At 51.8% G+C, this 26113-nt stretch overlaps 13 protein-coding genes across 13 annotated transcripts; 5 read left to right on the top strand and 8 right to left on the bottom strand.

The window, feature by feature from the left end:
* Positions 1–134: 134 nt before the first annotated feature.
* On the bottom strand, positions 135–2273 carry IAQ61_011866 (uncharacterized protein). Its single transcript, XM_066099381.1, has 4 exons — positions 2147–2273; positions 1925–2038; positions 1179–1867; positions 135–1122 (listed from the first exon to the last, which is right to left on the bottom strand). The coding sequence occupies exons 1-4, from the start codon at positions 2178–2180 to the stop codon at positions 829–831; spliced, it is 1131 nt and encodes a 376-aa protein (XP_065950900.1). The 5' UTR covers positions 2181–2273; the 3' UTR covers positions 135–828.
* A 195-nt stretch (positions 2274–2468) lies between these two features.
* On the bottom strand, positions 2469–4392 carry CBF5 (centromere/microtubule-binding protein cbf5; the record flags this gene model as incomplete). Its single annotated transcript, XM_003844391.2, has 4 exons — positions 2469–3105; positions 3159–4017; positions 4073–4229; positions 4284–4392. The coding sequence occupies 4 exons, from the start codon at positions 4390–4392 to the stop codon at positions 2764–2766; spliced, it is 1467 nt and encodes a 488-aa protein (XP_003844439.1). The 3' UTR covers positions 2469–2763.
* Positions 4393–5441: 1049 nt separating this feature from the next.
* On the bottom strand, positions 5442–6230 carry IAQ61_011864 (uncharacterized protein; the record flags this gene model as incomplete). The annotated part of the gene is made up of 1 exon (XM_003844390.1): positions 5442–6230. The coding sequence occupies one exon, from the start codon at positions 6228–6230 to the stop codon at positions 5442–5444; it is 789 nt and encodes a 262-aa protein (XP_003844438.1).
* Positions 6231–8077: 1847 nt separating this feature from the next.
* IAQ61_011863 (uncharacterized protein) lies at positions 8078–9526 on the top strand (the record flags this gene model as incomplete). The annotated part of the gene is made up of 5 exons (XM_066099380.1): positions 8078–8080; positions 8767–8780; positions 9203–9224; positions 9288–9377; positions 9455–9526. 5 exons carry the CDS (start codon positions 8078–8080, stop codon positions 9524–9526), a joined length of 201 nt encoding a protein of 66 aa, XP_065950899.1.
* Positions 9527–9590: 64 nt separating this feature from the next.
* On the bottom strand, positions 9591–10049 carry IAQ61_011862 (uncharacterized protein; the record flags this gene model as incomplete). Its single annotated transcript, XM_066099379.1, has 1 exon — positions 9591–10049. One exon carries the CDS (start codon positions 10047–10049, stop codon positions 9591–9593), a length of 459 nt encoding a protein of 152 aa, XP_065950898.1.
* Positions 10050–10208: 159 nt separating this feature from the next.
* On the bottom strand, positions 10209–11149 carry HOB3 (BAR adaptor protein Hob3; the record flags this gene model as incomplete). The annotated part of the gene is made up of 2 exons (XM_003844388.2): positions 10209–10884; positions 11022–11149. The coding sequence occupies 2 exons, from the start codon at positions 11147–11149 to the stop codon at positions 10209–10211; spliced, it is 804 nt and encodes a 267-aa protein (XP_003844436.2).
* A 373-nt stretch (positions 11150–11522) lies between these two features.
* Positions 11523–13506, top strand: IAQ61_011860 (uncharacterized protein). The gene is made up of 2 exons (XM_003844387.2): positions 11523–11963; positions 12023–13506. The coding sequence occupies exons 1-2, from the start codon at positions 11562–11564 to the stop codon at positions 12734–12736; spliced, it is 1116 nt and encodes a 371-aa protein (XP_003844435.1). The 5' UTR covers positions 11523–11561; the 3' UTR covers positions 12737–13506.
* Positions 13507–13515: 9 nt separating this feature from the next.
* On the bottom strand, positions 13516–15077 carry IAQ61_011859 (uncharacterized protein). Its single transcript, XM_066099378.1, has 3 exons — positions 14781–15077; positions 14572–14698; positions 13516–14480 (listed from the first exon to the last, which is right to left on the bottom strand). The coding sequence occupies exons 1-3, from the start codon at positions 14850–14852 to the stop codon at positions 13984–13986; spliced, it is 696 nt and encodes a 231-aa protein (XP_065950897.1). The 5' UTR covers positions 14853–15077; the 3' UTR covers positions 13516–13983.
* A 994-nt stretch (positions 15078–16071) lies between these two features.
* Positions 16072–18398, bottom strand: IAQ61_011858 (uncharacterized protein; the record flags this gene model as incomplete). The annotated part of the gene is made up of 1 exon (XM_003844385.2): positions 16072–18398. One exon carries the CDS (start codon positions 18396–18398, stop codon positions 16431–16433), a length of 1968 nt encoding a protein of 655 aa, XP_003844433.1. The 3' UTR covers positions 16072–16430.
* Positions 18399–19823: 1425 nt separating this feature from the next.
* On the top strand, positions 19824–20252 carry IAQ61_011857 (uncharacterized protein; the record flags this gene model as incomplete). The annotated part of the gene is made up of 3 exons (XM_003844384.1): positions 19824–19874; positions 19933–19992; positions 20052–20252. The coding sequence occupies 3 exons, from the start codon at positions 19824–19826 to the stop codon at positions 20250–20252; spliced, it is 312 nt and encodes a 103-aa protein (XP_003844432.1).
* A 235-nt stretch (positions 20253–20487) lies between these two features.
* On the bottom strand, positions 20488–20949 carry ROC1A (RING-box protein 1A; the record flags this gene model as incomplete). The annotated part of the gene is made up of 3 exons (XM_003844383.1): positions 20488–20586; positions 20648–20797; positions 20848–20949. 3 exons carry the CDS (start codon positions 20947–20949, stop codon positions 20488–20490), a joined length of 351 nt encoding a protein of 116 aa, XP_003844431.1.
* Positions 20950–21728: 779 nt separating this feature from the next.
* Positions 21729–23432, top strand: IAQ61_011855 (uncharacterized protein; the record flags this gene model as incomplete). The annotated part of the gene is made up of 1 exon (XM_003844382.1): positions 21729–23432. One exon carries the CDS (start codon positions 21729–21731, stop codon positions 23430–23432), a length of 1704 nt encoding a protein of 567 aa, XP_003844430.1.
* A 1063-nt stretch (positions 23433–24495) lies between these two features.
* Positions 24496–25888, top strand: IAQ61_011854 (uncharacterized protein; the record flags this gene model as incomplete). The annotated part of the gene is made up of 4 exons (XM_066099377.1): positions 24496–24520; positions 24585–24719; positions 24927–25064; positions 25119–25888. 4 exons carry the CDS (start codon positions 24496–24498, stop codon positions 25886–25888), a joined length of 1068 nt encoding a protein of 355 aa, XP_065950896.1.
* Positions 25889–26113: the final 225 nt, after the last annotated feature.

Below are 26113 nucleotides of genomic sequence, written 5' to 3'. Positions count from 1 at the left end.
GTGTAAGCACGGCATTGCGCTGAAATTTACTAAGTAGCGCTCCAATCATATAGTTATCGTTGGCGTTACACTTGTTCAACGCAGAACACTTTTAACCTCACATGACATATTTGCTTGACATACCGGTAGGTTACTGGCCCCTTTTGATTACCGTATCTTCTACAAAACATGCTATGAATGCTGGGCTATGTACACATGACACAAAAAAAACGATCTCACATTACTTTGTTAGGTCTTCGAAAAACATGTCCATTCTGACATCACAAAAAAGAGAAAAGATATTCCACAGAATCGCAGACAACGTCATGTGCAGTGACCCTGGCGTCTCAATGTCGCTAAAATAGCTGCACAGAAATACGCGATGTCGCCGGACTCTTCGGTGTTGTTAATAAGTCGTGGACATGGTGCTGTGCTAGATCCGAGGCTGCCCTCTCGTCTGATCGATGACATGACATCACTACCCTGTCACATGGGCGATCTCCTGAAGACTGCTTTCTAGATCAATCTACGATCCATGCACTATACAGTGTAGATTTCTCGAGAAGAGGGGGCCTTTTTTTTTGGCACAGGTATCCAATACTATTCATAAATTCGTCTATCGTTGACATCATCTACTCATCGCTGTGTCGGCCGACCATCCTCTTTGTATAGCCTCTTTCGCCGTTTCTCCTGTCCTTGCCCCTCCCCACTTCCGTCCAATTCTCAGATTAAAGCATCAGAACTCCACCAACACCATTCGCGTGCTTTGAACTTGGTGAGAGCCTCCAATATACCGTGAAGGTTAAATAGATGTATGTACGTGAAATGAAATATGTCCTTGCGTGGTCCTTACAGAATCTTCTTCAACTGCTCCCTCTGCGTGCTCGTCAAACTAGTGGGGAACTTAATCTTGACGCCAATGATGAAATCGCCTCTCTCCGAAGGTTTCTTCGACTTAGGCATACCCAGGTTGGGATATCGTTCGGTCCAATTTGGTCCGGTAGGACCACCGCTGCCAACGCTGAGTTGCTTGCCGTCGATAGTCTGTACTGTGCGTCGCCAGCCCGTAAGGGCTTCTTTGAGATCAAGTTCGATGATGTGCTTTACATCATCGCCTTCGCGCACGAACATGGCGTGTGGTTTCTGTCATGCTGTCAGTATTGGCTCTTTGGTTGTAACGGAGCAGGGAGGCGTCTTACCTCAGAGACGATGAAATGCAGATCCTGAGTCCCGCCCTCGACCTGATCACCAACATCTGAAAACTTGATCTTGCTTCCCGCTTTCAATCCTTGCTTGATCGGGACTTCCAGAATCCGATCCTGCGTACTCTGCTTTCCTGTGCTTTGATCATACGTCTTACGCTTGATCTTCAGCTTCTTTGTTGTACCGCTGTATAGCTCTTCCAAGCTCACAGGCAGTGGCTTTTCCACAATCGTAACTTCTGGCTCTGGCGCTCTTCTTCCACCAGAGAACCTGCTGCGTTTTCCTCCCATTCCACCCATTCCACCCATCCCACCCATCCCACCAGGCATACCGCCAGGCATACCTCCCATGCCAAATCCGCCAAAGTCATCGTCTGCGCCACCATTCATACCCATACCCCCTCCACTACTACGCAAGAACTCGGAGAATATGTCATCGGCGTTTGAGAAGTTGAAGCCGTTGCCGCCACCACTGGTTGAGAAATGGAATGAGCGAGTGCCGCCAGGCATGCCACCTGACTGGGCAAAGGGAAATCCCCCGCCTCCGCCTCCAAAAGGCATGCCTCCAGACCCTGCATCTCCTTCAGGCTGTGGTACGCCGCCACGTAGCAAGAATTCCAGGCCGTATTGATCGTACGTCTTGCGCTTTTCGGGGTCGGAGAGGATTTCGTACGCCTGGGAGCATTCTAGAACGGTGGTTAGTGCACATGAGCAATTAAAATGGTGAGGTCTTCTGTACGCACCTTTGAACTTCTCAGACGCCTGTGGATTGTCCTTGTTCTTGTCCGGATGCCACTTTAGCGCTGCCTTGCGATATGCTTTCTTGATCTCATCTTGCGTCGCCGTGGGTGATATGCCTGTGAGAGGCTGTCAGTAAGCATGCCGTACAGGTACGTAGCTACCCGCGTGCCACTCATGCTTCAACAGAGCATGGCTGAGGAGGGGTATACCGAGGGCAAGCATACCTAGGTAATCGTAAAGCTTGGTCTCCTTGACCATTTTGATGTCTAGCAATATATATTAAGGCTCTTTACTGTTCGCGTGGTGAGATTTATCAGTCGTCCTCGTGGGTGCATAAGTGTGCAGTTGCTTTTATCGCTCAGGTTCCATGTCTCTCCACCCACCGAGGCGCTTTGACCACTATTGACGTCGGGCTCTCGGGATGGTGGTTCAAAGAACCTTCTAGAAGCTTCCACCACTTACCTTGCGACGAAAGCTTGTATCACAGTAGTAGGCACGAATGGTGAACGTACCAACTAGATAATAGGGACACGATCAAGACAGGGATAAAGCGTGAACTTTTTGATTTTGCATTGCAAGTATAGCGACGAGCTACCGCGCATTCATAACACAGCATCGTCCACTGCTGCCGCAAGAATATCGACACGCCAAACTCCAGAATGCCTGTCCCTAACGCCATTTCCGTACGCTTTTCATATGCTACAATGAAGAGCAGGTATCCAACAAGAGAATAGTAGCTGTTACATGTACACGATGTCCGGTGTACAATGGATCGAAAGTACAATCAACAGTGATTGACTGACGGTCGCCGATTATGTGGGTATCCGTACTTTTAGAACACTCAGTCCGAGTCCGAGTCACTGTCCTTGGCCTTCTTCTTGTCCTTTTTCGCTGCCTTCTTCGCGGCTTTCTCCTCCTTCTTCTTCTTTTTACGCTCAGCCTTCTCCTCAGCATCCTCCTCATCCTCGCCACGACTCTTGCGCTTCTTGCTCTTGCTCTTGCTGTCAACCTCCATACATTCCGCATCTTCTCCTGTCGGTGCGACTGCAGGAGCAGCAAGAACATCGGCTGCAGACGTGGTCTCAGCGACGGGTGCAGAAACCCCGTCGACGTCGGTCCTATTGAAGTCCTTGTACTCGGTGTTCCACTTGGCAGGTGTCTTCTCATTAGGACGCCCAAATTTCTAGCGACTGTTAGCGTCGAGCCCTCGGTTACTGCATTGAACACATTACTTACGTCGAGTGTACCGGCCTCCTTCATCTTCTTCTTTTCAGTCGCAACAGGGCCCATGCCCCACCTCCTGGGGTAAAGGTCACGCTCCATGATGACACGCTTGATCTTTGCGACGACACCATGGTCACACGAAGACATTTCAACAGCTGACATCTGCGCGTAGGCCAGTGCAATAGCCTCACCCTTGGTGGTCATCAGGACTACCTCCTCATGGATCTCAATGCCCTTTTCGAACCGCAAAAGACCGGGAAGCATCAGCTTTGCACCGTAACAGATTGCGTTGACTGAACTGTCCTTAACAACAATGCGCTTGTAGCTCATCAACAGACTCTCGAGAGGGGCAATGACTTTGCGCAAGTAAGATTCATCGCGGTTGTTGTCATGCAGCCATTGTGCGTCAAGAACATCGTGTAGTGTAACCAGATCCTTGGTCTCGTCCATGGCTCCACTCCTGACACGACGAAGTTCCTGCATGTGGGCACCTACACCGAGCAGAAGACCGAGGTGTACGCAGAGCGTACGGATATAGGTTCCAGCTTCGCAGCTCACCCAGAACACCCCCAGTTGCCTCTCGTTGTCGAACTCGTATAGCTTGCTCTCGTGGATGGTACGGATACGCAGCTGGCGCTTGACGGCCGAAATTAGCGGTGGACGTTGGAAAAGCGCTCCGGTCAGTGTCTCGAGAGCACGCGCAAATTGAGCCTCGCCTCCGGGAAGCTTGTCATGCAGGCGAATGACACAGACATACTCCTTTCCAGCTCCCTGCTGAGACTTGACAAGACGGGTCGCGCGGTCGATGCAGACGATGAGACAACCAGTAACCTTGGGATCTAGGGTACCGCTGTGTCCAGTCTTCTCAACCCTGCAAGCAATTAGTCTCATGGTCTCTTAGATAGACAGGCAATAGTTGCTCGTACCTCAGCATTCGCTTGATCCATGATACAACTTCGTGGCTGGACGGGTTGGAGGGCTTGTCAAGATTGATGACACCAGAGCTGATGTACGACTTGAGGTCTCGTGACAAAGGCGCACAACCGTTGGGAATGGGGGTGTAGTGCGATGTGCGGACGAGGACTATTTTGCGCATCAGCTGGGTATCCTAAAGCTAGGTGAAAAGCTATAGCATACGGTCGCTATAGTTTTTGAGCAGGAGCGGCCAGTCGCTGGTGTCGATGGCAGGCGCAGAAGCCGCTGGCTTGATGACGTACGCGTCGGGATCGGTCTGCACGAGAGCCATAGCGAGGATTGTCGTGTGTTCTTGGGGTTGCAATTGCGATGCTGGGAAAGAAGCTCGAACTCTTGAGAATTTCGCAAGAAGCTGAAGCTAGCGTCTGCACGGTCCATGTCGCCAAAGTTGAGCTTAGCGCCACTCAGAGCCCACGTGATTCTGGAGCTTTTCAATTGTTTCATGCATTTACTCATCACATGGGAAGTATTGTCGCACATTCAATATGTTAAATTTATGAACCAATGAAATGGTAAAACAGGCGTTGATCTCTACAAGAATAATGAAATGCTCCTGCTCACATGTCACGGTACCATTTCCATACCATAGCACGGTAGCAGCGATATGAATTGTCGACGTGTATATTGTTAGTCTCTTGCATTCGGATCACTGCATGACATTCAATATGAATGAGAAGCAGTTGTGACCATAGGCAGTATCAATTTCAGCTTGTGCCAACTGAAACCCCGTGGGCAGAGAGCTGGTTGTAAAATGCAAGAGCGATCATTCTTATATCGGTACCTTCAAGTCATTGAACATCACGGAATCTAGGGGTATTGCATGTCTCTGGGAACACGTAGATATCTCCAATATTTCTTAGCTTGCCCTACCAGTATGAATTCAGCGTAGACATCGAAAAGCGCGCGCCAATAGTGAATTTGGTGAGACTTTAGTAGCTGCTGCAGAATGCTGTTAGAGTTGTAGGCAATGAGAATAGTTATTACTACTTGTGATGTAGTAGAGTCATAAACAATCATAAACCTAAGGTAGACATATCTAAAGTACCTGCACAGCAAGATTTTAACGCGGATGAGTTGCCAAACAATGTCAGATTCATTCATTCATGGGGCTGACTCTATCGACCATTCATCCCAGGGCTCTGCTAGATTCCTATTGGAACACCGCCATCAATGACTCCACCTCAGTCTGTTGGGATTATATTACTGTGCCAGGTGTGCACCAGGGAAATATGGTCATTCCACTTGATAATTCTTGCGATCTCCTTGTCGTTGTTATGTCTGCAAAAAATTGTTATTCAGTGGTCTGGATTCTTCAACCAACTACTTCCCTCCATTCTCTACGTCTGGCCAGAATGCCTCTTCCGCATCCAATACCGCTTGCCAAATTACGCCAGCTCTTTGTTTGACCTCCGCCCACTTCGATTCGTCGCGGTTCACCGCCTCGGTGACACCCTCATTCACAATGCGCTCAAGCTGTTCGACGAACATGAGAAAGTCACGATTCGACCAGTTTGGAATGAACTCGCGCCTCATTGCACCACCGTCTTGGTCATTGCTGTAGTCCTTTGGTGACGAATGTGTATCTTGTCGTCGAGCCCATGAGAATGAAGCGTAATAGGCCTTTTCAGTCGCCCACAAAAGTACAGCACCTTCCAACCACGGTATGAAGGCATTGGGCGGTTGTGATGCGACTGTGTCGAACAGGGTCTCGTAACGGCGCAGTCCCTCGAGCTTCACTTCGTCCGTCACTGGATAGCTAGGAATATCGATCTTGTAGGCGTCACTAACTTCTTGGAACAAACGAATTTCTCTTTCGCCATTTTGTACCGCTGACTCTAACCATGCGATTAGTCTCGTTTCGATATCTGACCCCCCTTCTGCCGCTCTTGTCGACTTCCTCTGGCTATTGAGCAGGTCCAGAGTGTTCTTGCTGGTAGAGATGTACCCCTGAAGATACTGTCGATCGTTGGCAAGCCAACGTGCAATGACGGGCTTTGTTAATGTACCGTTGGCAGCGCGGGCTAAGAAGGGGTGGCGTGTTGCACGAATGAATTGTTGATGATTGACGCTAAGCAGATATGTTGTAAGGACCCACGGCTCATCAGTCATATTGATGTTGTTGTGGGCGACCGAGGTTCCTGGGTGATGTTGCGGCACTTGAACAAGCGTTTGTGGGGTATTCGGTGATTTGATGAGTTCTGTATAGATCCTCAATGAGATACATGCCGTCAGCAAGGGAATCGAGCAGCTTATATGCTGAGATTGGAGGTGTGCCAAGAAATATAGTATATCTTACAGAAACACACAACGTATGGAGGCAGAGTGTAAACCAGTGCGAGGAGTTGCCAAGCGAGACTGATGAAGTTGATGTGTAGACATGACGTTGGTAGAAATTTCCTCTGCTGATCGACCAACCAGATTAGCGCATGCAAATCGATGCCCATGGATGCTTCGTCTCAAATCTAGAATTGCATCAGTGTCCTTGGCAAAGAACACACCAGCAGAAAGCATGGGAGCATCCGATTGTCAATCTACATTATTTTTTTGCCTGATACGGCAATCGGCCGTGGTTGAATGGCGGAGCCCTTGGCAGTTCCAAAGGACAGTACAAGCATTACAATGCTGCCACCAAATACTATAGCACCATCCTGGACGACTTTTTGACATGTTACAAGCTCAATTGTTGCCATGGAGGTCAAGCGCTTAGTGAAGTGATATCCAAGGGCTCGATTACGTAGATAGTGCGCCAGTTCCTGGTAGGCTATGGTTGTTCGGGTGGACACAATCATTGACGTTACGAAGGTATAGTACCAGAGCATTAGCATCTGCGAAATAATTCATCAAACTTTGTCCTCTCATGAGACCCCTCATGGGAACTCTTGAGTTGCTTCAGTCTTCTTCAATTACCTGCACAATTATCACTCGCCATACCATGGGTATGGGCGTATGACTTCTTACGGTATTTCTTGTGGTGGCATGTCATATGACCATGGGTTTAGCGTCGGGCAATACGTTGCAAAATCTTATAGCATAATATTTAGTTAACCTCGCTTAGCTAGCTAGTGGAGCTTGGCACGGCCTAACCCCATGCCGAATACGAGTTCACGCAGCGCTAATTCCATGGTCATATGAACTGCGCCCTCTTCCTATGGTATGGTACCATGTCGATGACTGCCTAAGCACAAAAGTCTTATGGTTAGAGAAATATGTACGAATCGACGTTAAACAGGTTGCGCCGAGCAGAAACGGAGAGAACAGTGCTACAACCCTTGTCCGCGGTCCTTGGATGTAGACAAGATCGGATGAGTCCGAAATCACACCTACCGGTAAGGGCCTACCTCCGCACCTCGCATTCCCGTCACTATCACTTCTAAAATGTACCTCGCACAGCACACTCTTGCTTGAAAGTTATCGGTTTTCCTCGTCGAAAGACCTCACAACACTCACGTCATGGGCAACTGGAACGCCACAGCAGTGGGTCTTTGTGGTGCGTTTTTGATTGATTGACTAGCGTGATGAGCTTACATAGAATGTTGGTAATAACCCCTGAGCTCAGCCCTACTATGAAAGGTAGTCCTAGTACAAAGCCTGGTAAGGTAGGACCTACCAGTCCGTAACAGGCACGTCAGGTCGCATTCTCAGTGTGGTAATTCGTGAGTTATACCTACCGACATGCATAATCGGTCCCTCCCATATTGTACAGCATAGCCCATTTATTTGATGATCAAACAACGGAATATCGGCCGTAATACGGAACATGGCGAGCTATGACCATGACCATCTAAAGTAGACTTGTCCATAGAATTACAGTATCTCCGAGTCGCCCAATAACTATCCCGCCACTTTCATATCGGCGTCTCGAACTCTGGCACTGCTCTTGTACATTCTAATTTTACCTTTGCTTACACACATAGAGAATAACACAGTCTATCAATGCCGAGATGAACTGCTCAAACATGGTCGGTGCCTAGCGTGGAAAGTCTTGGTGGGCAAACACAGTCGCATATTTCAAAATAGTACGGAGGTGGCTTTCAAAAGTTCTTGCTGACAGGGGTGTCGATATTACCGCCGTGATACTACCGAAGCTTAGACTACTTGGTCGCGCCGCCCCTCCTTATGCTTATTACCACCTTCTAGTCTAATAATCTACTAAACATGATACTGTATACGCTCTATCCAAGCCTGGATTTAGTGTTAAGGTAGCTTACCCTCTGCTCTACTCTTAAGAGCGCCCTTCCTAGTAGTTCTCCGCTTAAGCTATAGCCAGGCTACTTTAATAGCGTTAAGGTCGGGTGAATTGCCACACTAGAGAAGCTTCTCTACTCCCTCTCTCTTATATACTAGTTATTAGGCATAGTAGGCATGTAAAGGATTAGTATTAGGAGCTATAGCAGAGTAAAAACACTAAAAGATTAAGTAGATAGACTATTACTACTACTATCTACAGCTTCAAAATTGAGTGTGTGTGGGCCAAGAAAGTCAGGCCAATAGATCAGCCGCTAACAAATACGCTAGCAAGAACTTTTGAAAGCCACCTCCGTATCAAATAGGAGATTGATTCAGTGAAAAGCCGTAGCACCGCCTGCGGGAAGCTTTGGAGCCACTCAGCTGCTGAAGATACTGAAATTCACGCTGAGCACCTAAGCAGGCCCTGACACTGTAGGCTTACTAGTATGCGAGCACGTCTTCGTTCCCTGCATGATTAACATTGCTCTTTGTAACGAGTGCAACCCTCGTTTCATCTTAGACCAGAGCATTCAAAAGGCAGCCTCACAGTGGATACGGTCCCGACTCAGGTCCGCGTGCCCTAGCCAAGCCCTCTGCCTCCACTATATAAAAGGAGCCTTACGCTCATAGATAGATAGGCAAGTTCTTCTTGTACTTTCGTACTAGACCTATAGGTATCAGGATCGATTCATTCAATCTCCATACAGACGCGCACTCCTATTTGCCTTGAGTCGTATCGGACCCCTTTCGGACGTCCCTCGTGCCTGTGTCGTTCCACGCTTCACTCCCGGTCTCCTGCAAAATCTACCCGTCATGAAACCTGCCACGAGCTTTATCCTTCTTTTCCTTTCCAGTGCTTGCACTGCTTCCAACAGTGTATGTTCAAACTTTACCTACCTCTTATATATACCTATGCAGCAAGCTAACAAGATTGAGCAGTGCAAGGTTTCTAGCAATTCGCCTGGCGAATGTGTTCATACTACCACATACAACGGCAATGTAGCTATTCAAACATCTGTCTGCTATAATGTAAGCGCTTCTTATCTGCCATACCTACACAGTCGCTAGAGTCATAGGTACACAAGGCATGATGCTAACCAATTCAGGACCGGCCGTGCAAAGGGAATGGGCATGGGTGCGATTTTATATCGTCGAATCTGAAAGCAATTTGCTACTAGCTTTCCATATTCATGCAGTTATCGACATGATGTGGGAAAAACATCGACTGTGATATAGAACTTTTCAGCTTGATAGCTCAGAAAAGATGAATTTGATCGTACACCATAGGGACTGGTATAAGTAGAACTCTATACTGTGTATTGCAGACATTGATCTTCCATCTCTCTTGACTTGCCCGTTCCCTGCAGCGATGTAAGTACCAAGAAGATTCTGTCCACTGGCACAGTCGCTATAGTTTAGGCACAACGTGCACAAGAAGACAGTAATGAACTTAGTGGTCTCCCTGTAGATATTCCGATGATTCTTGTTCGCTTGTGAATACAACCGTAGCACTTTGTGAACAAAGTACTTGGGCCATGCGCAGTGGGATGCAGAAGAGGAGGCGGAGGAAATATGGACAAGAATTTGGTTGGAGGATGTAACGTATTTGGCCGTAGTTGTAGAAATTGCTGGCTCCGCCTCCTGTCTTAGTGCAGGTCGAATTTGGTGGAACAAAGTTGTCAAAATGTAATCATTGGCCATGTGGAGTACAATTGTAATGAACCTATAGATCTGCAGCGGCAATCAACAGCCACTACCTCTATAGTACCTGCAAGATCCACTCGCTGCGGCCTAATCTCCCAAACTTAATAAAAGGTGATCAAAAGAATTTCAAAACGACGTCTTCTCCACATGACAACTTCAGACAGTGCCCGCAATGCTCAAATCTCGTATCTCTTGTAGTACTTCTTCAACCCTCGCGTCCAGCTCACCCTGTGCATATTGATCCCTTGTATTTGCATCAAGATACTGCTGCACCTGAGCCATTCTCGAGTACGCCTCTGCGCAAAACCGCAACTGAATCTTGACCAACGCCTCAAAACTTGGGTCCAGATATGGCACTCTCAAATCAATAAGTTGGGGTAATTCGGTCGTCAACGTCTCATTCAGCTGGTCGTAGGCGGCCTTGGCCAGTTGTTCGTCCTTTTCAGCACGCGGCAGCTTGGTCACATCCTTGTCTGGTTTATCGGTGAGTTTCTTGACCTGGGCGCGCATGCGGTCGTAGTCCATTTGCTTGTGCTCGCGCTTGGTTATGCAAGCGTTGATGTCGGGGAAGTAGGAGCAGAAGCGCTGAATAGGGTCGAGGACGGTGGTGCGGTAGGGGCCGTCGAGGGCTTTTATCGTCTCGGCGTCGAGATCGGTGACGGCTTGTTTGTATGAGCGTGAGACACCGTCCTTGGTGCCGGCGTCGCCGTAGAAGGCGTCTATTGTTTCGGCGATGCGCATTTGTGAGGCCGTCATGGCGCGCAGCGAGTCGAGGTAGCCCTTGGCTTCTTTCTGGAGCTTGTTGGCGGCTGTTTCCATGGTGCGGTAGCGACTTGGAGGGTGTTAGTCTTCATGAAGCTCTGCCTATGAATCTATCCATCTATCCGCCCATGCATGACAGGGGATCCAGTCGTGTCTGAATCGCATCTGTTCCGGATGGGAAGGCGGCGGGGTTGAAGGGAGGCCTACCGTTGTTCGGTCTCAAAGTCGCGGTCATTTGTGCGCTCGACCTGTCCGGTCTTCATGAGCACCTGCGTCGTCGCGCGATTGACGCCTTTTTTGAAGCCTGCAAAGCGTGAGCTTTCCTGTCTCCGCATGGCGTCTGGGTAGCATTCTTTGTCAGCCAGCTTACTTACCGGTCCACGACATGGCTGCTCTGTGTGTGCGGGGTGTTCAAATCGATAACTGGGGGGGTGCGTGTGTGAATTGCAGTCAATGTTCGAGATATCGCGGGTGAGGTGACGGTGACTAGTAGAGTAGACGTGGTGTTGTTTGTTGCAAAGGCAAGGGAGTGTGCTGCTTGGCTGGGTTTGGTTGTCGGCGGGGCGGGCGGGCGGCAGTGCCACAATGACGAAGACCAAAGTCCCCGACCGCGCCTTCCTCGGTGGCTGAGCAGTCCACGTGACCTGCTGACTTGCCCTTCACCGCCCAGAGCCGAGACAAGGAGGCAGTCGGTAGCGATGGGTACAATGGCGCACTACGAATAGGACTACCACGAGCCCAACTTCAATGATCTCCTCGCGCACGCTGCAGAATGCGGGACGAGTGCGGGCTCGTTTGCATGCTGCCAATCCCAAAACAATCATCTTTTCTGGCATCCAACCTACAGGCGTACCCCATCTAGGAAATTATCTGGGCGCCTTGCGGCAATGGGTCAAACTGCAAGACGACCAGCCCGATGCCCGTCGGTTCTTTTCCATTGTAGACTTGCACGCAATCACCGTCAAGCAAGATCCAGTTGAGCTGGGGAGATGGCGGAAAGAAATGTTTGCCAGTCTTCTCGCTGTCGGCTTGGACCCCAGCAAGAGCACGGTTTTCTACCAGAGCGCTGTGCCCGCCCACAGTGAATTCATGTGGTTGTTGAGCTGTGGTGCGAGCATGGGCTATCTGGGGCGCATGACACAGTGGAAGGTATACCAGTTGCATGCAGCCTACACCATCTCTCTACATGTGCTAATAAAAACCCCCAGAGCAAGCTGGCTCTCCCGTCCGACGCTTCCCCTACCGCCCCAAGCCCATCCAACAAGGAAGCCCTCAAACTAGCTCTCTTCTCCTATCCGGTCCTGCAAGCCGCCGACATTCTCCTCTACAACACCACCCATGTTCCAGTCGGCGAAGACCAGGCCCAACACCTGGAATTCACCCGTGACCTCGCCATAGGCTTCAACCACCTCTACACATCCAAATACGGCCCACTCCTCAACGTCCCAGAGACGATACTCAGCCCCGCCAAACGCATCATGAGCCTAACCGAACCCAGCAAGAAGATGAGCAAGAGCGCACCAAACCCCAAGAGCAGAATCCTCATCACCGACTCCCGTGACGACATCCACGCAAAACTGAAGACGGCAATGACCGACAGCATCGAAGGAGTGAGCTACGACCGCCAAGCAAGACCAGGCGTTTCCAACTTGCTCGACATGATGTACTACATGGACGAATCCGTGGCTCCGTCACCCGAGGAGCTGGCCAAGGAGATGAAAGACGTCAGCATGCGCGCACTCAAGGAGAAAGTCGCAGACACCATTGACGACCATCTTCGAGACATTAGAGAACGCTACGAAGAGATGATGGGGACACAGCAAAAAGAGCTGGAAGCCATAGCCCGCCAGGGGGCCGGCAAAGCAACTCAATCTGCGGCTCTCAAAATGGGAAGAATAAGATTTGCCATGGGCCTGCGATGATGGATCGTCGGCAGCCCCTTGGTATTGTGGATACCGCGGATTCCACAACCGGAAACATGTACTTGTAGATTCAAAAGATGTGCCTAATTTTTGTCTCCTGAAGAGCCATATCCCATCAACACGAATCAACTCCATCCCATCCCCCATCCCAAACCCGCCCACACACACTCCACCCCCCAAGCCGAGCAAGAACGCAGGGAGTATGTTTGTACAAACCACCGGAGCATGCAACCACCCAAATGAAGCCCACCAAGTCCTTGGAATCTAGAATCCAGTATCCGCCCACGTACGTTGAAAATGCAGCGAGTCGAGCGAGATATGCGTATGTCCAGGCTCTGCGATACGCAAGACGAGACAAGACGAGGGGGGTTAGGATAGAAGTGTAATACAAGTGTGGCAGGTAGGAGTGTAATAGAATATAACACGCCTGTAAGCTAAGAGTATAGAGTGATATAATACTCATAAGCGGACAGACTATCCTATCCCTCAAAAGAATCATAAATAATCTACCCACGGCGGGTGAGAGATAGGTGTTGTGTGATGTGTTGTATACGGTAATCTTGTTCTGCGAAAAGGGGGTGTAGATTATATACTGCCAGACGTGAGTTGAATCATAGTAGATAGGCCCAAGTATAGCACGGGAGAACATCGCAGAGGAGAACACAGCACAGCACAGACACATCACAAAACCCTCACATTCCCACATCTACATCCCCATCCAATCTCCCTCCTACCCATGGCCATATTTCCATATTTCCATATTTCCATATTTCCATATCCCCCTATACCAATCTGTCCCCCCTCCCCCCTTCTCCACAACCCTCTAAAAATGCAGCAAAAGAATAATGAAAAAGAAAACCCCGACAAGAAAACGCCTTTCCCATGCAATGCAGAAAAGAAAAAAAAGAAAAACATACACACACGTGATTAGATCCTTCGTGTCCCCGATGGAAAAAAAAACAGAACTCCCTGGGCAGAACAAGTTGCACGATAACCCAAACGCCCTCGCTGATGGGGGAAAAGCATGAAAGAATGACGGAAAAGGGAAGAGTGTGTGGGGAGGGGAGGGGAGTGTCTTTCGTGCCTCGTGGGACAGGCAGGTGACGAGGGGGATAGGGCATGGAATCACCCAATGCTTCAGTGTGACAGGAATAGAAAGATGAAGGACAACGTGACCCGAGTCCTCCGGTTACAGCTGAGAGCCTGCATGTCGTGGACATGGGCGCCTTGTGTCTGATATCGATCACTCATTGATCATCCTTGTCATCGTCAGCCTCGGCTTCCTCGTCATCTGCGCCGTCGGAATCAGAGTCCACTTCTAGGTCGCTGTCAATATCGCTATCACTGCCGCCAAAGCTCTCGACGTCGCTGTCTTCCCAGCTCATGTCAAAGTCGCCTTCGTCCTCCTTCTTCCTCCATGCCGTCTCGTGTGTCGGCATGACGAAATCTGCAGGTATGTCCTTTTTGGATAATTCCAGGTCCTTGTTCACCATCTCACGGTACTCGGCTGGGTTGTTACGGAGCATCACTCCAGCGTCGACATTGGCGGGTGATGAGACTTCGGCGTCATCAAGGAGGGATAGAATGGATATGAGTACCGTCTCAACACGTTGTACAGGTGACCAGCGCTCTGCTGCGGTTTCGCCAGACATGGCGTCATCGCCGGGCGGATGCAGGATCGAGATGCACAGGCGACCGTCGGGGTAGATGTTGGGGTGATACAGGGGGCGAACGAACTTGAAGTCTGTGTCCTCGTCAGCCACTGTTCCTGCGACACCTGTTCAGGCGCATGCTCCGCAAGCCGAGGTCACGCCAACCCCTCATCTGAGACATACCTGGTGGGCTATGAGGGTAGTTCCTAGGAAACGTCATTTTCGCCTTGAAGTAGCCGCCGTAGTACATGGAGTCCTCGTTGAGTACAATAAGTGCAACACTCCATTCGAATACATTCTCGTTGATGAGCTGTGCGGCGGTTAGCTCGGTGCTCTGCTGAGTTGCCACTGGCGTCTGTGACCACTTCTCGAAGCCGATGTTCGGCGCTTACCTCGATATTCGTCCACTTCTCCTTGTTCAACTCTTTGAACTCGTTCATGAGTATCCTCTGTGCAGCGTCCATATTGCCCCTTCGTTCCGAAACGGATGTGTTGGGCGTCTGGTTGCGGTTGTGTTCTTGAGCGAGAGGTTGAGAGCGAAGGTACTTCGTGGCGGGGCTGAAGTGGTATGTGGTAGAGAGCGTGTTGGTGCGGGTAGCGAGAACAGGCGAGGATTATGTATGTGAGAGGGAGCGGATGGGTGAAGGGTGTTTTAGAGGGCTGGTGACGCCGAGGGCCAGTAGCGTTCACTCGGCCTAGACCGGGGGAGGCGGTCGTTCGGAAAGAGCTAGTCTTACCGCCTACCCTTTCCGAAATGACTGCGAGCATCAAATGCGCCACAACCTTGAAACGTTCCACAAACGCAACGTGACGTTGACAACCTAGCGGCGCAACCCCAGCATTCACAACAGTGATAGGCTCACAGCAGACTTTTTGTTGGCATGTTCTCCTCTAATCACCAGTCTCACGCTTTGAACTCCAATCTCGCTGATATTCAAAGCACAGCGAGCTCTTGAATGAAGCCATAACTTCCATGACTTCCATGCTATACTATAGCTAGCTACCGCCTTAATATACTGTAATATACAAGAAACGCATATTTACAGCGTACTAAAGCATGCACTCTATAACCAACTTTGTGTACGTACTAATATCATCCTGATTCCTAGCATTAGCTAGGTACATACAGAACACTTCACAGAAGATAACACCACAGCGATACAGTTCACAGAAGACAACACCACAGCGATAAGATTAAACGCCAACGAACCTCAGCCGGTTCGCTTAGCTTGCCCGCCAGCTTTCACCCATACTACGTTATTGTTGCCATTACTCCTTTGATATCCTCCACCCTCCTTCTATACACAACAGATCCATGCGAGCGGTACCGCAGCGTAACATAGCATCTAGTATATTTCTCAGTCCAAGTAAGCAGCGCGCGGCCCGAAATTAAATGACTTAGCAGGTAAGGGTTCTGCTACCTGCTCTACTCTAGCTGTGACTCCTAAATCTCCCCAATGCAATACACACACACACACACACACACACACCACTTCAGCGTCATGTCTCCGCCCAGCCTAGACAGCTGATGAAGTCATCGCACCCGCTCCCTTTGGGTACACTGTCTGCATGCATGAGCTAGCGTTGCATACTCAGGTAGGTCCAGAAGGGTCTGTAGGTATATGGGAGGCATCATATCCCTTCACATCATAGCACCATGAACAAAGCTGCAGATGATAGACATACGCAACAACAACATTTTCTTTCTATTTCTTTCTCTTGTACCAAGTATGCAGACTATAAGACAAACATCAACGCTAGACTTTGTATATATTCCAGAGACTCGTGTTTACCACAACCCTCTACGACATTGCCTTCGTCATCACCTCATAAGCCTCGCACCGTTCATTAGGCGACACCAACACCAACACCTACGCTAGACGCAGGATGAGTGTAGATGAGGAAACGAGAAAAACAAGAGAAAAGAAACAGGAGGAACAGGGCAACAAAACAAGTAGATGAACCGGACAAGAAGAGGTGGGTAAGGACTGTAATCGTGTGAAGCCACGAAAGAAAAGAAGAAAAGTCGAGAAGTGGCTGGCTTAAATGTACCTCATCCTCTTCGCAACCGCCAGACAAGTGGCCACAAAGAGACAAATGACACCCAAGATGCCAAAGAACCAAGCGATGCTGCCATCCTGACCGGGGACCCGTACATTCATCCCGAACAGACCGCAAATCAGATTGAGCGGCACCAGAATCGTAGCAATAACCGTGACCTTTTGCAGCGTCTCGTTGCTAGCATTGCCCTGCATCACCTGATCGACCGAGATTTGCGCCAGGTAATTGGAATGCGCACGGCCCAGCATCTTTTCAAAATGAGCCAGGTTGGACATCATGGTGACGACGTGATCCTGGATATCGCTAAGATAAAGACCGACGTCGCCGCGGGGAGCGACGCTGTAAGACTCGTTGCAGCGTTTGGCGAAGCCCTTGATGACGTCGGCTTTGCCGCCCAAAAGACGGAGCAATTGCATGACGCGCTTGCGACAGTCGCCGACGGAGCGTAAAATGGCACGGGAGTCTTCGATGCGAGCAGTAAAGACCGAATCCTCGATTGCTTCGGCCTCATCTTCGATGCCGCGAATGACGGGAGCGAAGCTGTCGACAATGTCATCAATGAGAGCGTAACAGATCCAATCGGCGTTGAGGTTGATATAGTCTCGAAGGCGGCTGATACGCTTACGAACGTTCAGCGTATGAGGGCTCTCGCAGAAGGTAAAGGTCAACAGGCCCTCCTTGAAGACGACCGCGTAAAAGTTCACAGGCTCGAGGTAGTCTTCAGATTCTTTGTCGGCTTGGTAAAAGGAGCGGAAGGAGACGAAGTAGTACTGGTGGAACAGCTCAACCTTCTCGCGGGGTTCCTGGATGACAATGTCCTCTCGCGTAAGAGGATGCACTCCAAACGCCTTGCAGATGGCGAAGACCTCCTCTTCTGTTGGGTTGACCATGTCCAGCCACCAGACACCGCTGTCTGGTGGCGTCTCGAAGATGTCACGGAAGCGTTCGCCAGGCATCAAGAGGCCACCCAGCTCAGCAGCATGAATGGTGTCGTCTAATTCGGATGAGAAGAAGGTCCAGCGATTGGCTACCGATTCTACAGGCTTCTCGGTAAACATGTGCGACAACCCTTCTTGCGCAAGCTTCTCCTGAATAGAAGGATCCACATTCTTAAGAGTCGCAGTCTCAGCATCGTTCTTGGGCGTTGTCGACTGGCTCGACTTTGGGCGAAGGTCTGAAAAGACCTTGGGCTTCGAGGAGAGACGAGAGGCAACGCTGGCCTTGTGACGCAGGGGCTGGCCGATGGGCGTCTTTGCCTGTGCCTCGGCGACGAATTCCTCTAGCTCCTCGTAATCAAACCTTGTGGTCTTTCCGGGATCTTCTGACACAGGGAAGCAAACGTCCTCTTCGGCAGAGCTGTGCGCGGAGGTGACATCAGCGTTCTGCAACTCCTCCGGTCGCTCGTCGCTAATCGTGGGGCGGCGTGCCGTGTTTCGGGAATGCGTCCTGTGTAGTCCGAGCTCGACGTCTGATCCCGCGACGCTCTGAAGCGTGTTGGCACGGTCGCGACGACGAGGCCCCGCGAACGCATCTACCGAATTGGGCGGAGATACCGAGCGCGAACTGGTAGAGGAAGCCCTGCTCTTAGACAGGCGTTCCACAGCGGGATCGCGCGGGCGACGGAACGTATCGCGGCGAACATGGTGTGGACTATGAGCTTGGGAGCCACGTCGTCCATAGGCCTCCGGCGCTAGATAGGTATCGTCGTCGACAACGGCGTTTTCAAAGTCGCGTCGGGTGATGTCTGCCTCGAGGGCTTCGTTGACTTGAAGGAGAAGAGTGGGTCGATCTTGGCCATGCACGCTTGCGAAAGTAGGTCGGCGCGATCGTGCTGGAGACCCAGGGTCTGCCAGGGGCATGTTTGCAGGCTGTCTGCGGTGGTCGTCGAGTTCAGATACCGGAGTGCTGAATCTCGTCTGGGACTTGTCGGATCTCGGAGTGTCCGTCATCTTGGCAGCTCAGAAGGCAATCCTTTGCGTTGGTCGAAGTGTTGGAATCAAGCCAGCTTGTTGGATCGGTCTCAGTGTCTTCTTGCGGCAGCACAAGAACCACAGGAAAGGGCGAGTCGCTTGTGAGCGCTCACCTCTAAGGCACGCTCAACTTGACGAGGGGCTTCGCGTAGGGGCCTCCCCTACACTCAGCCGTTGGAAGGTTAAGTCCGGTAGCCAGACTTCCAGACCCTCTCCGGGCAGGGAAGGATTTCGTGGAGACAGTGGTAGCAGTGGTAGTAGCGAATGTGTATGAGTGGCTTTAAGCCCAGTTAAGGAGGCTTCTTGTAGTCGCCTCCGTAGACCCACGCCTTTGGGCCAAGAAGGGGACGGATTGCGGAAAACTTGTGAAGGTAGAGTCCCGCCAACTTGATGGTGTTGATGTCAATGGACGCCAAAGCGTCGGTGAGCTTGATGAAGGGATTGGCGACCGAGACGGTGACCCCTTTGATTGATCAGTAGTGCGTTGTGGATGACGAAGTCCACAGTTGGCACAGTTGGTTGTACGGGATTTCTCGCCAAGACAGCGGGGGCTGCTTCCGAGGAGGTTTGGACTCGTCGATGTCGATATCGACGGTATGGTGATTGGACGGGTGCAGTATTGTCTCTTTTCCTTTGTTTGAGTTGTGGTTGCGATGGGGAGCGGTTGTTGAGTTGTAGTCCAGGAGGACGGGTGTGGGTGGTGGAGGAGGAGGTCAGAGTGTGTTGCTGTGGGAGCGGGTGTGTTAAGTAAAGGGCGGCGGAAGTGGGTCGCTCGTCGGCTCAAGCTTTTTCTCTTTCACGACGGGGGCCTGCGACAGCTGATTGGCCAGGTTCAGGGCTTGCATGTGACGACCGTCCAGAACACGGACGGTGAGAACTTGAGTGATCGAGCCTTGGGGGGGCAAATGAAACTGGGAGGACGTCGCGACTTGTCCGTTGTATCCGCGGCCCTAGAGTAGGTCAACAAGAAACAAAATCTTATTCTTTTGGCTCTGAGGTTTTGGATGGTGCTGCCCTATGATTGCTCTCGGTCTGCCCTCTAACCTGGCAAAGGCCCGATCTTCTTGGCTGTGCGGCTCTTGCATCCCTGTCAGCCGCCGCCGCGCAGTGCACATCCCCGTTGTGAACAGAACACACTGGCCCTAACGAGCAACGTCACCAGAAGGAGCCCCAGCACCAAAGCAAAAGCACCAAAGTGGCCTCATTCCCATTCAACACAACAGCGCCCAACCTTGGTCGTGCTGTACGTAAGAGAGTAGTGTGAGCCCAGCCCGACCGACTAAGAAACCGTCCCATCCAGCCAATTCAGCGTTCCCACCTACCTCACCCCTTGGAAGATTGACAGCCAGCGTCCGCCATCAAGTAGAGTGGAGCAAGACACACCATCAGCCCATCAAGAACACCATGTCGGAAGCTCTCCTTGAACAATTGCGCGAGGCGGTGGAGGCGCAGATTGTATGATGTTCCCAAGACGGCTAGGGAAGCAGCCGTAGATTGTCACTAACGCGCCCAGGACTTTGAGGGCCAGAGACTGGCTGAGATGCTGACCACGGTGCTTCTGGGGGCAGCTGGTGTAAGTAGCAAGGCGCACTCTTCTGGCTGATGTTGCCATTGAATACTCATTCACGATAGATCCTCGCCTTTGTGATCGGCTACTTTACCCAGGACATTCGTCTTGCACTCTACATCGGCCTTGCCGGCACTGCGCTCACCTTCGCCGTCGTCGTTCCACCGTGGCCTTTCTACAACAAGAATCCCGAGGGCTGGCTGCCAGCACACAACACCACCTCATCCGGCTACAATGTCGACGTGGACGGACAGAAAGTGGGTTAGAAAGTCGGGGCAGGGTGAGGGCAAGCTGGTAGCTAGGACTTTCACGCGGACCACAAGACACGACCTCTGGTCTGAACATGAGCCTATCTTTGATGATGAAAGACTTTGTCTATGCTACGACTTCTCTGTCCCATACTCCTTTTGTGCAGGTGACTGAACGCCAGACGACCCAATGAAAAGAGACCGAAAGTGTCCTCGCTATCATCTGTGCATGGTGACCATGTGTAGGACGCGCTTATCGGCCGTACTTTTGGAACTCCCAGTCTCGGTTGTCGAGCGGGCAGACCTGGCGGGTCTTGAGCCAACGCGAGATGCAGTGGAAGTGGAAGGCGTGCTGTGCATCGTTTAGCTAGAGGGACCCAAAGAGAGTATGGCAACGTGTGGAGTCGGCCTACATTGCAGATGCCCCAAGCCACAGTGCACTCTTCGCTGGTGGCCGATGCTTGGTTGGCCTGGCATTCGATGCAGAGGTCCATGATGTGATTTCGACAGATGGCGCAGTTGTCGACGACAATGTCCCACGCCCACAGCGCTACGGCGTTCCACTGGACCATGTTAGCCAGGTCACACCCGATTCTGGAGAGGACAGTTCCACCTTCTTGACCTCGAAACGCTTCTTCTCGCCCTCTGCGCTGGTGCTGGCCTTGGCCGTCTTGGTCTTCGCGGGGGGCGCATCGGCCATGTCCACGTCGGCCATGTTGATGTGATGATGAAGGAGTAGTTTGTTGTAGTGGGGTTGTGCGGGTGCGGGTGCGGGGAGGTAAGTGGAAGCTGCTGGGAGGGGAGGCAAACGGCGCGGCGGTTGAGGGCTCAGATTGAGGACAGCAAGCTGGGGAGAGTAGTATGGCGCAAGTACGTGTCCAGGTCTGCAGGTGGCTGGGACGGGTGGTGGCGGCTTTGGTGAGGATGGATGGTCGCTTTCACACAGTCACAGTACCGGTAGCCCTTGAGCTATGTCTGGTCGGCCATCGGTATCGGTGGCTGCCTACAATAGTATATGGTACGGCGTACACAGTACAAGGTCGGCCATGGTTCCAGGCAGGCTCCGCTAACTGCCAAGGCTGGCTCTGCCCAACCTTGCTTTGTCTCAACTGGCCGGCTACCGTTAGCCACGTCCATCGCCCACTTCTCACCCTCGATGCGACCGAATCCCTCTCTCTCTCCTTCTTACTTTATCCACGACAACCATCGCCCCCCTTCACCCACTCGCCTCCCACATAGAACAATCGGCGCGTGCCTGTCCCTGCCCCTCCACCCTGGATATGACCGCTTCCACCTCACACACTTCAACAACTGCACTTTGCCAATCCCAGACAACAACAACAACAACACACACCCTTCCGTCATTCCGAGCCACGACCCACTCCATACCCACCTCTCGTCCAAGGACTGTCCGTCTGCGCCCATCCAGATAACCCCCCAAACCCCTTGTCGCCTATACAGAGCCTGATAGGAAATCGCCAAATCTCATCATACATGTCGTCGACGGTACAGAGCACGGCCTCTCCACGGCCGCGTCGGGGCAAGCAGCAACCCCCCCAGAGCCCAGCCCAGGCGCCGCCTGCCAGTGTTGGGCGCAACTCGCAGCGGAAACCACGCGGAAACCGCGCGCAGAATGGCTTCAACCACCAGTTCAACGGGGTAGGCGTATCCCCAGGCAAAGTCGGAACAGGCGCAAACCCCGCTCTCGCCGAAAGCGCCGTCTTTCCAAGCGAGGAGGCACACATGGCCACGCGACCACGCAATACAAAGAAACATACACAGTCCCAGCCATCCATAGATCGCGTCTTCTCCCCCAGTGGCGCCCAAGGCCCCTCTACCGACGGTGAACAGGCCCCATGCAACCCCTCGACCACTCCAGCCAAGATCCAGGCCGCATATGCAGGACCTACCTTCCATGCCTCTCCTGCACCCTCGGCCCTGCCTATTCCCAAATTTCTTTCTCGTTCAGTCCCTGCAAAGTCCAGGCCAGGCCCCCCGACGCCTCCTCCAGAAGACAGCTCTGATTCGGCCAATTCTCCAAGCCTGTCTCCGGATTCTCCCTCTCGCGCACCGATCCACATACCCACACGGAATGAAGACTCCCCACTAGATATGCTTTTCAAGGCCGATAAGGCTGAGCGGGCCAAGAATTTCCATGGCAGTCCCGCTTCCACCCATTTCTTTGGCCAGATGCTTCCACCGAGACCTCCACACCACCAGCACGATTCGTCCAATTCGGCCAGTGGTATATTTCCATTCGAGCTGGATGGCGAGGGCCGGAATGCGCACATGTCTCCTCCTGCAGCAGCCTTTCCAACAGCACATCGAGCCGTTACCGACCCCCAGAAAGTACCCCAGGTCACAGATTCATCTCCTCAAACGGGCGGAAACGACATTATGCAAGATTTGCTCAACAGACTCTCCATGTCACAGAAGAAGCCGAATGCTGCTACACCGCCTAGACCAAATGCACAGCTAGACCCAGATGCTCAGCCTAATCAGACTCCCTCGCCATTCCATGATGGTCGGCCTGCCGTGAGGAGTGCATCAGGCCCTACCACACCCCAGCCAGTACAGCAAGAGGGTCCTGAATTCTTCTATGGCAACAAGAACCTCTCTCCAATGTTCAAAGCTGCCCGGAACGACTCTGCAAAGCGCAACTCCGGGCTCCGCACAGAAATCACTGCCGAACCAGCCGCCGTGAAAGAGGGCATGTTCGAAGACTTCCCTGCCATTGTTCCGGCTCATACGATGGATCCTCATACATTTTCTCGCGACCATCCTGGGTCTGCCATGGCTGGGCCTGGCAAATCGGGGAACTCGAATCCTCGTCACGGTCCTGCACCATTCAGCCCGCCTTACCAACAAAACCCACACAACCGGAGGACACCTGGTCGACAGCCCCAACAGCCTCGAAACGCTCATGTGCCAAGGGGCAACATGAATGGTGCAGGCCATCGGGGAGGAAAAGCCTTTGGTAACACGCAGCCAGTCAATGTGCCCAAACCCACCACGTCGATGATGGCTTTTGTTCCTGCTTCAGTTTCAGCAAAGCAGCACTCTTCTTCTGCACCATCTGCTGCTGCTGTCCCGCCACCGGCCAAGCTTTCTACACCTGCAAACACTTCAGCTTTGGAGCAAGACTTGAAGCGAATGCTCAACCTCAAGATGACTGGCGACACGTCTACTGTTCGTTAATCTTAGCGTTATATCTCTGCGATTGCTGCATAGCCTGCGAATTTTTTTTTATTGTTCACCTGTCCTCAACATCTTCCTTTCTTTTTTGTTCATATGGCTCTTCATGGTTGTTCATGTAGTCGTCTCACATGACCACACTGTCACTTCTTTGTCTCTCATGGCGTTTCTGGCGTATTCACAATCATTGACTGGCCTGTTGGGCCCGGTCCGGTCTTAGGCGGTAGTGTTGCGACTGCGGAGCGTTTGGGCTCATCTTCAACACGGTTCACGATACCACATGGGAAGGTTCATGGAAAGAGCTGAAGGAAGCCTGGGCTCAGGTATTGGATTTGGTTCTTGTCGGTACTTTTTCCCACATTTCTTGAGATATTCTGGTCGGCTCTAGAAGGACACTGGACTCTCTGACAACTTCGCCATCCATATTCTGGAACCTGGCACGATCCGATACGATCAACACTACCACCCAGTATATTTAAAAATCAAGAAAAATATAAGGGCATGATGCTCGGCTCCGCGCTCCTTCCTTTTGGGGACAGCGCGGAGTATTCATGTCCAACACTCTTCGCCTCCTTGCCCTCTTCAGTGAATGCCAGCAGTCCCGACGTAGCTTTGTCGGTTGATCTCAGAGCTCTGTACAATGACTAGCTCTTAGGCAACATTATACCTTTGTGTGATCGACATGTCCTCGTCGCTTCCCAGCTGTCAATTGATCGGGCGACTTCCACCACGTGGTTCGACGTCATCGCTACAAACCTATAAATTTCCTTCTCCAAGTATTCGAGCAACTGAGATCACAAAGCATCGCTAATTGATTGGCTGCGCCCGCTAGGATCACATTGAGCAAGATGCGCCATCGTCGTCGTGATCTTGGCATAGTGCTCTCGCATTCACCCTCACCATCACTTGTCTACAGCACTTGGCGCGCGCAAAAATCTGCCCATGAGCCAAACAATCTCCTCGTCCTGCTCTGTTTCCACAACACCAAGGCGAGAGAATTGCAGCTTTTTGGTCAAGCGATACGCATTGCACAGTCACTGTTCACACTGTCTCACGTCCATCCAAGATGAAAAAAAGCCTCAAGAACAAAGGTAAGTACAACTAGTCGCGACCTGAAAGCCTATCGTCGTGACTTGAATACTGACGCGCAGATAGCTTCGCGGTTCTTCAGAGATGGACCCAGCCAAGACGAGAAGGCTGCAATCGCAAGCGCGGCTGACGACAACGGCGGCTTCGACTTTGACTTTGGCTTCGACGCTGGCATTCAAGACCAGAATGCCAAAAGCAAGGGTGAGGTCAAACTTTTACTTGCCTTTTTGCTTTCCTTGTTGGGATGGTGAGGGGACTCGTGTTGGTCAGTGTAGTTCTTTTTCCTCTACGAGGATGATAAGTTTGACATGTCACCGGCTGGGTCGCCTGGGAGCGACGCAGCTGTAAGCGTCCCGAGTGGACGAGAGACGTTTCACGATCATTATGCTGATACTACTTCTTTTGAAGACAATACTGTGGGGGCTTTTGCCTTACCCACAGCTCCTCTGGATCCCGTGAGGAGCAGCAAACCGGCACTGAACCTGCCAGAGGTAGAGCCAGAAAAGAGCAAGTCACGCTCTAGCCTGACAGCTCTTAAGCTCAAGAGTAAGACAGTATTGCTAGTCCGTTGGAGTGTCGTTTGCTAACAGTATATCCCAGGCTCGCGGTTCTTCCGCAACACCAACTACGGGTCGCAGTCACCTCCGCGCCCACTATCACCCCAGATCTCTGTCTCACCAACTCCAACAGAGCCAGAGCTGCCTCGACCCATTCCCGCCCCTGTTCCCACCCCCCGCGGCTCTCGCTCCTCCTTCATTACCACCTCCAAAGGCCGCACCATCTCCATCTCGCGCCCAATGGCTCTCCAACAACCCCCCCACTCACCTCTCCCCAAACACCCTGCCACAGTGCCCTTCACCAAGCCCAAGGGCCCTCCTCCCCCTCGCCCTCCCCGCCCCACCAGCATCGACCAAGAGACCCTAGCCTTTATGCGCGACGCCACCACCCGCATGGCCCTCCCCTTCAGCCCCCGCGCAAGCACCAGCACCGCCTCCTCAACCTCCCCTCGCACCAGCACCATCAGCTGCATCAACTCGCGCCTCGGCCTCCCAGACGGCTACGGCACGCCGCGCAAGAACACACTCGAGTCCCCGCTCGCCGCCCAAGTCCCCGCCGACCCACTGAAGCCCCTGCCCGTTCGTGACAGCGACGGCAGCGTCAAGTTTAGCCGCTTCAGCGAGTTCATCAAGGCGGAGCGGGAGGGGTATGCTGATGCTGGCGCTGGCGATGGAGGCCCGATTGAGCAGTACGACGAGGGCAGGGAGGGAGACTGGACGCTTGTTAAGAGGACGGTACAGGGTCCGGGGGATCAGCCGGGTATGTTGTTTCGGGATCGGGCGGGCGGGTTGCATTTTGTTGCTGATGTTTAGGGTTTGGGGGGTTGGGGTTGACGAGGATGATTATGAGTTGATGCCAAGGATGAGGATGAGTTGACGACGACGACTACGATGATTATGAGAGCTATGAAGATGAAGACGATGATGATTGACGACCATAACCAGCACTACCAGATGGAACAATGACATCCACAATACACTCCATCAACACCGATCCAGTCCATCCATTATGCACACATGTATAAATACACACTCAAG

Source organism: Plenodomus lingam, assembly GCF_022343315.1.
Source record: "Plenodomus lingam strain CAN1 chromosome Unknown scaffold_20, whole genome shotgun sequence".
Classification (NCBI taxonomy): Eukaryota; Fungi; Ascomycota; class Dothideomycetes; order Pleosporales; family Leptosphaeriaceae; genus Plenodomus; species Plenodomus lingam.
The sequence above is the reverse complement of the archived record's forward strand: the minus strand, read 5'-3'. Positions and strand labels throughout refer to the sequence as shown.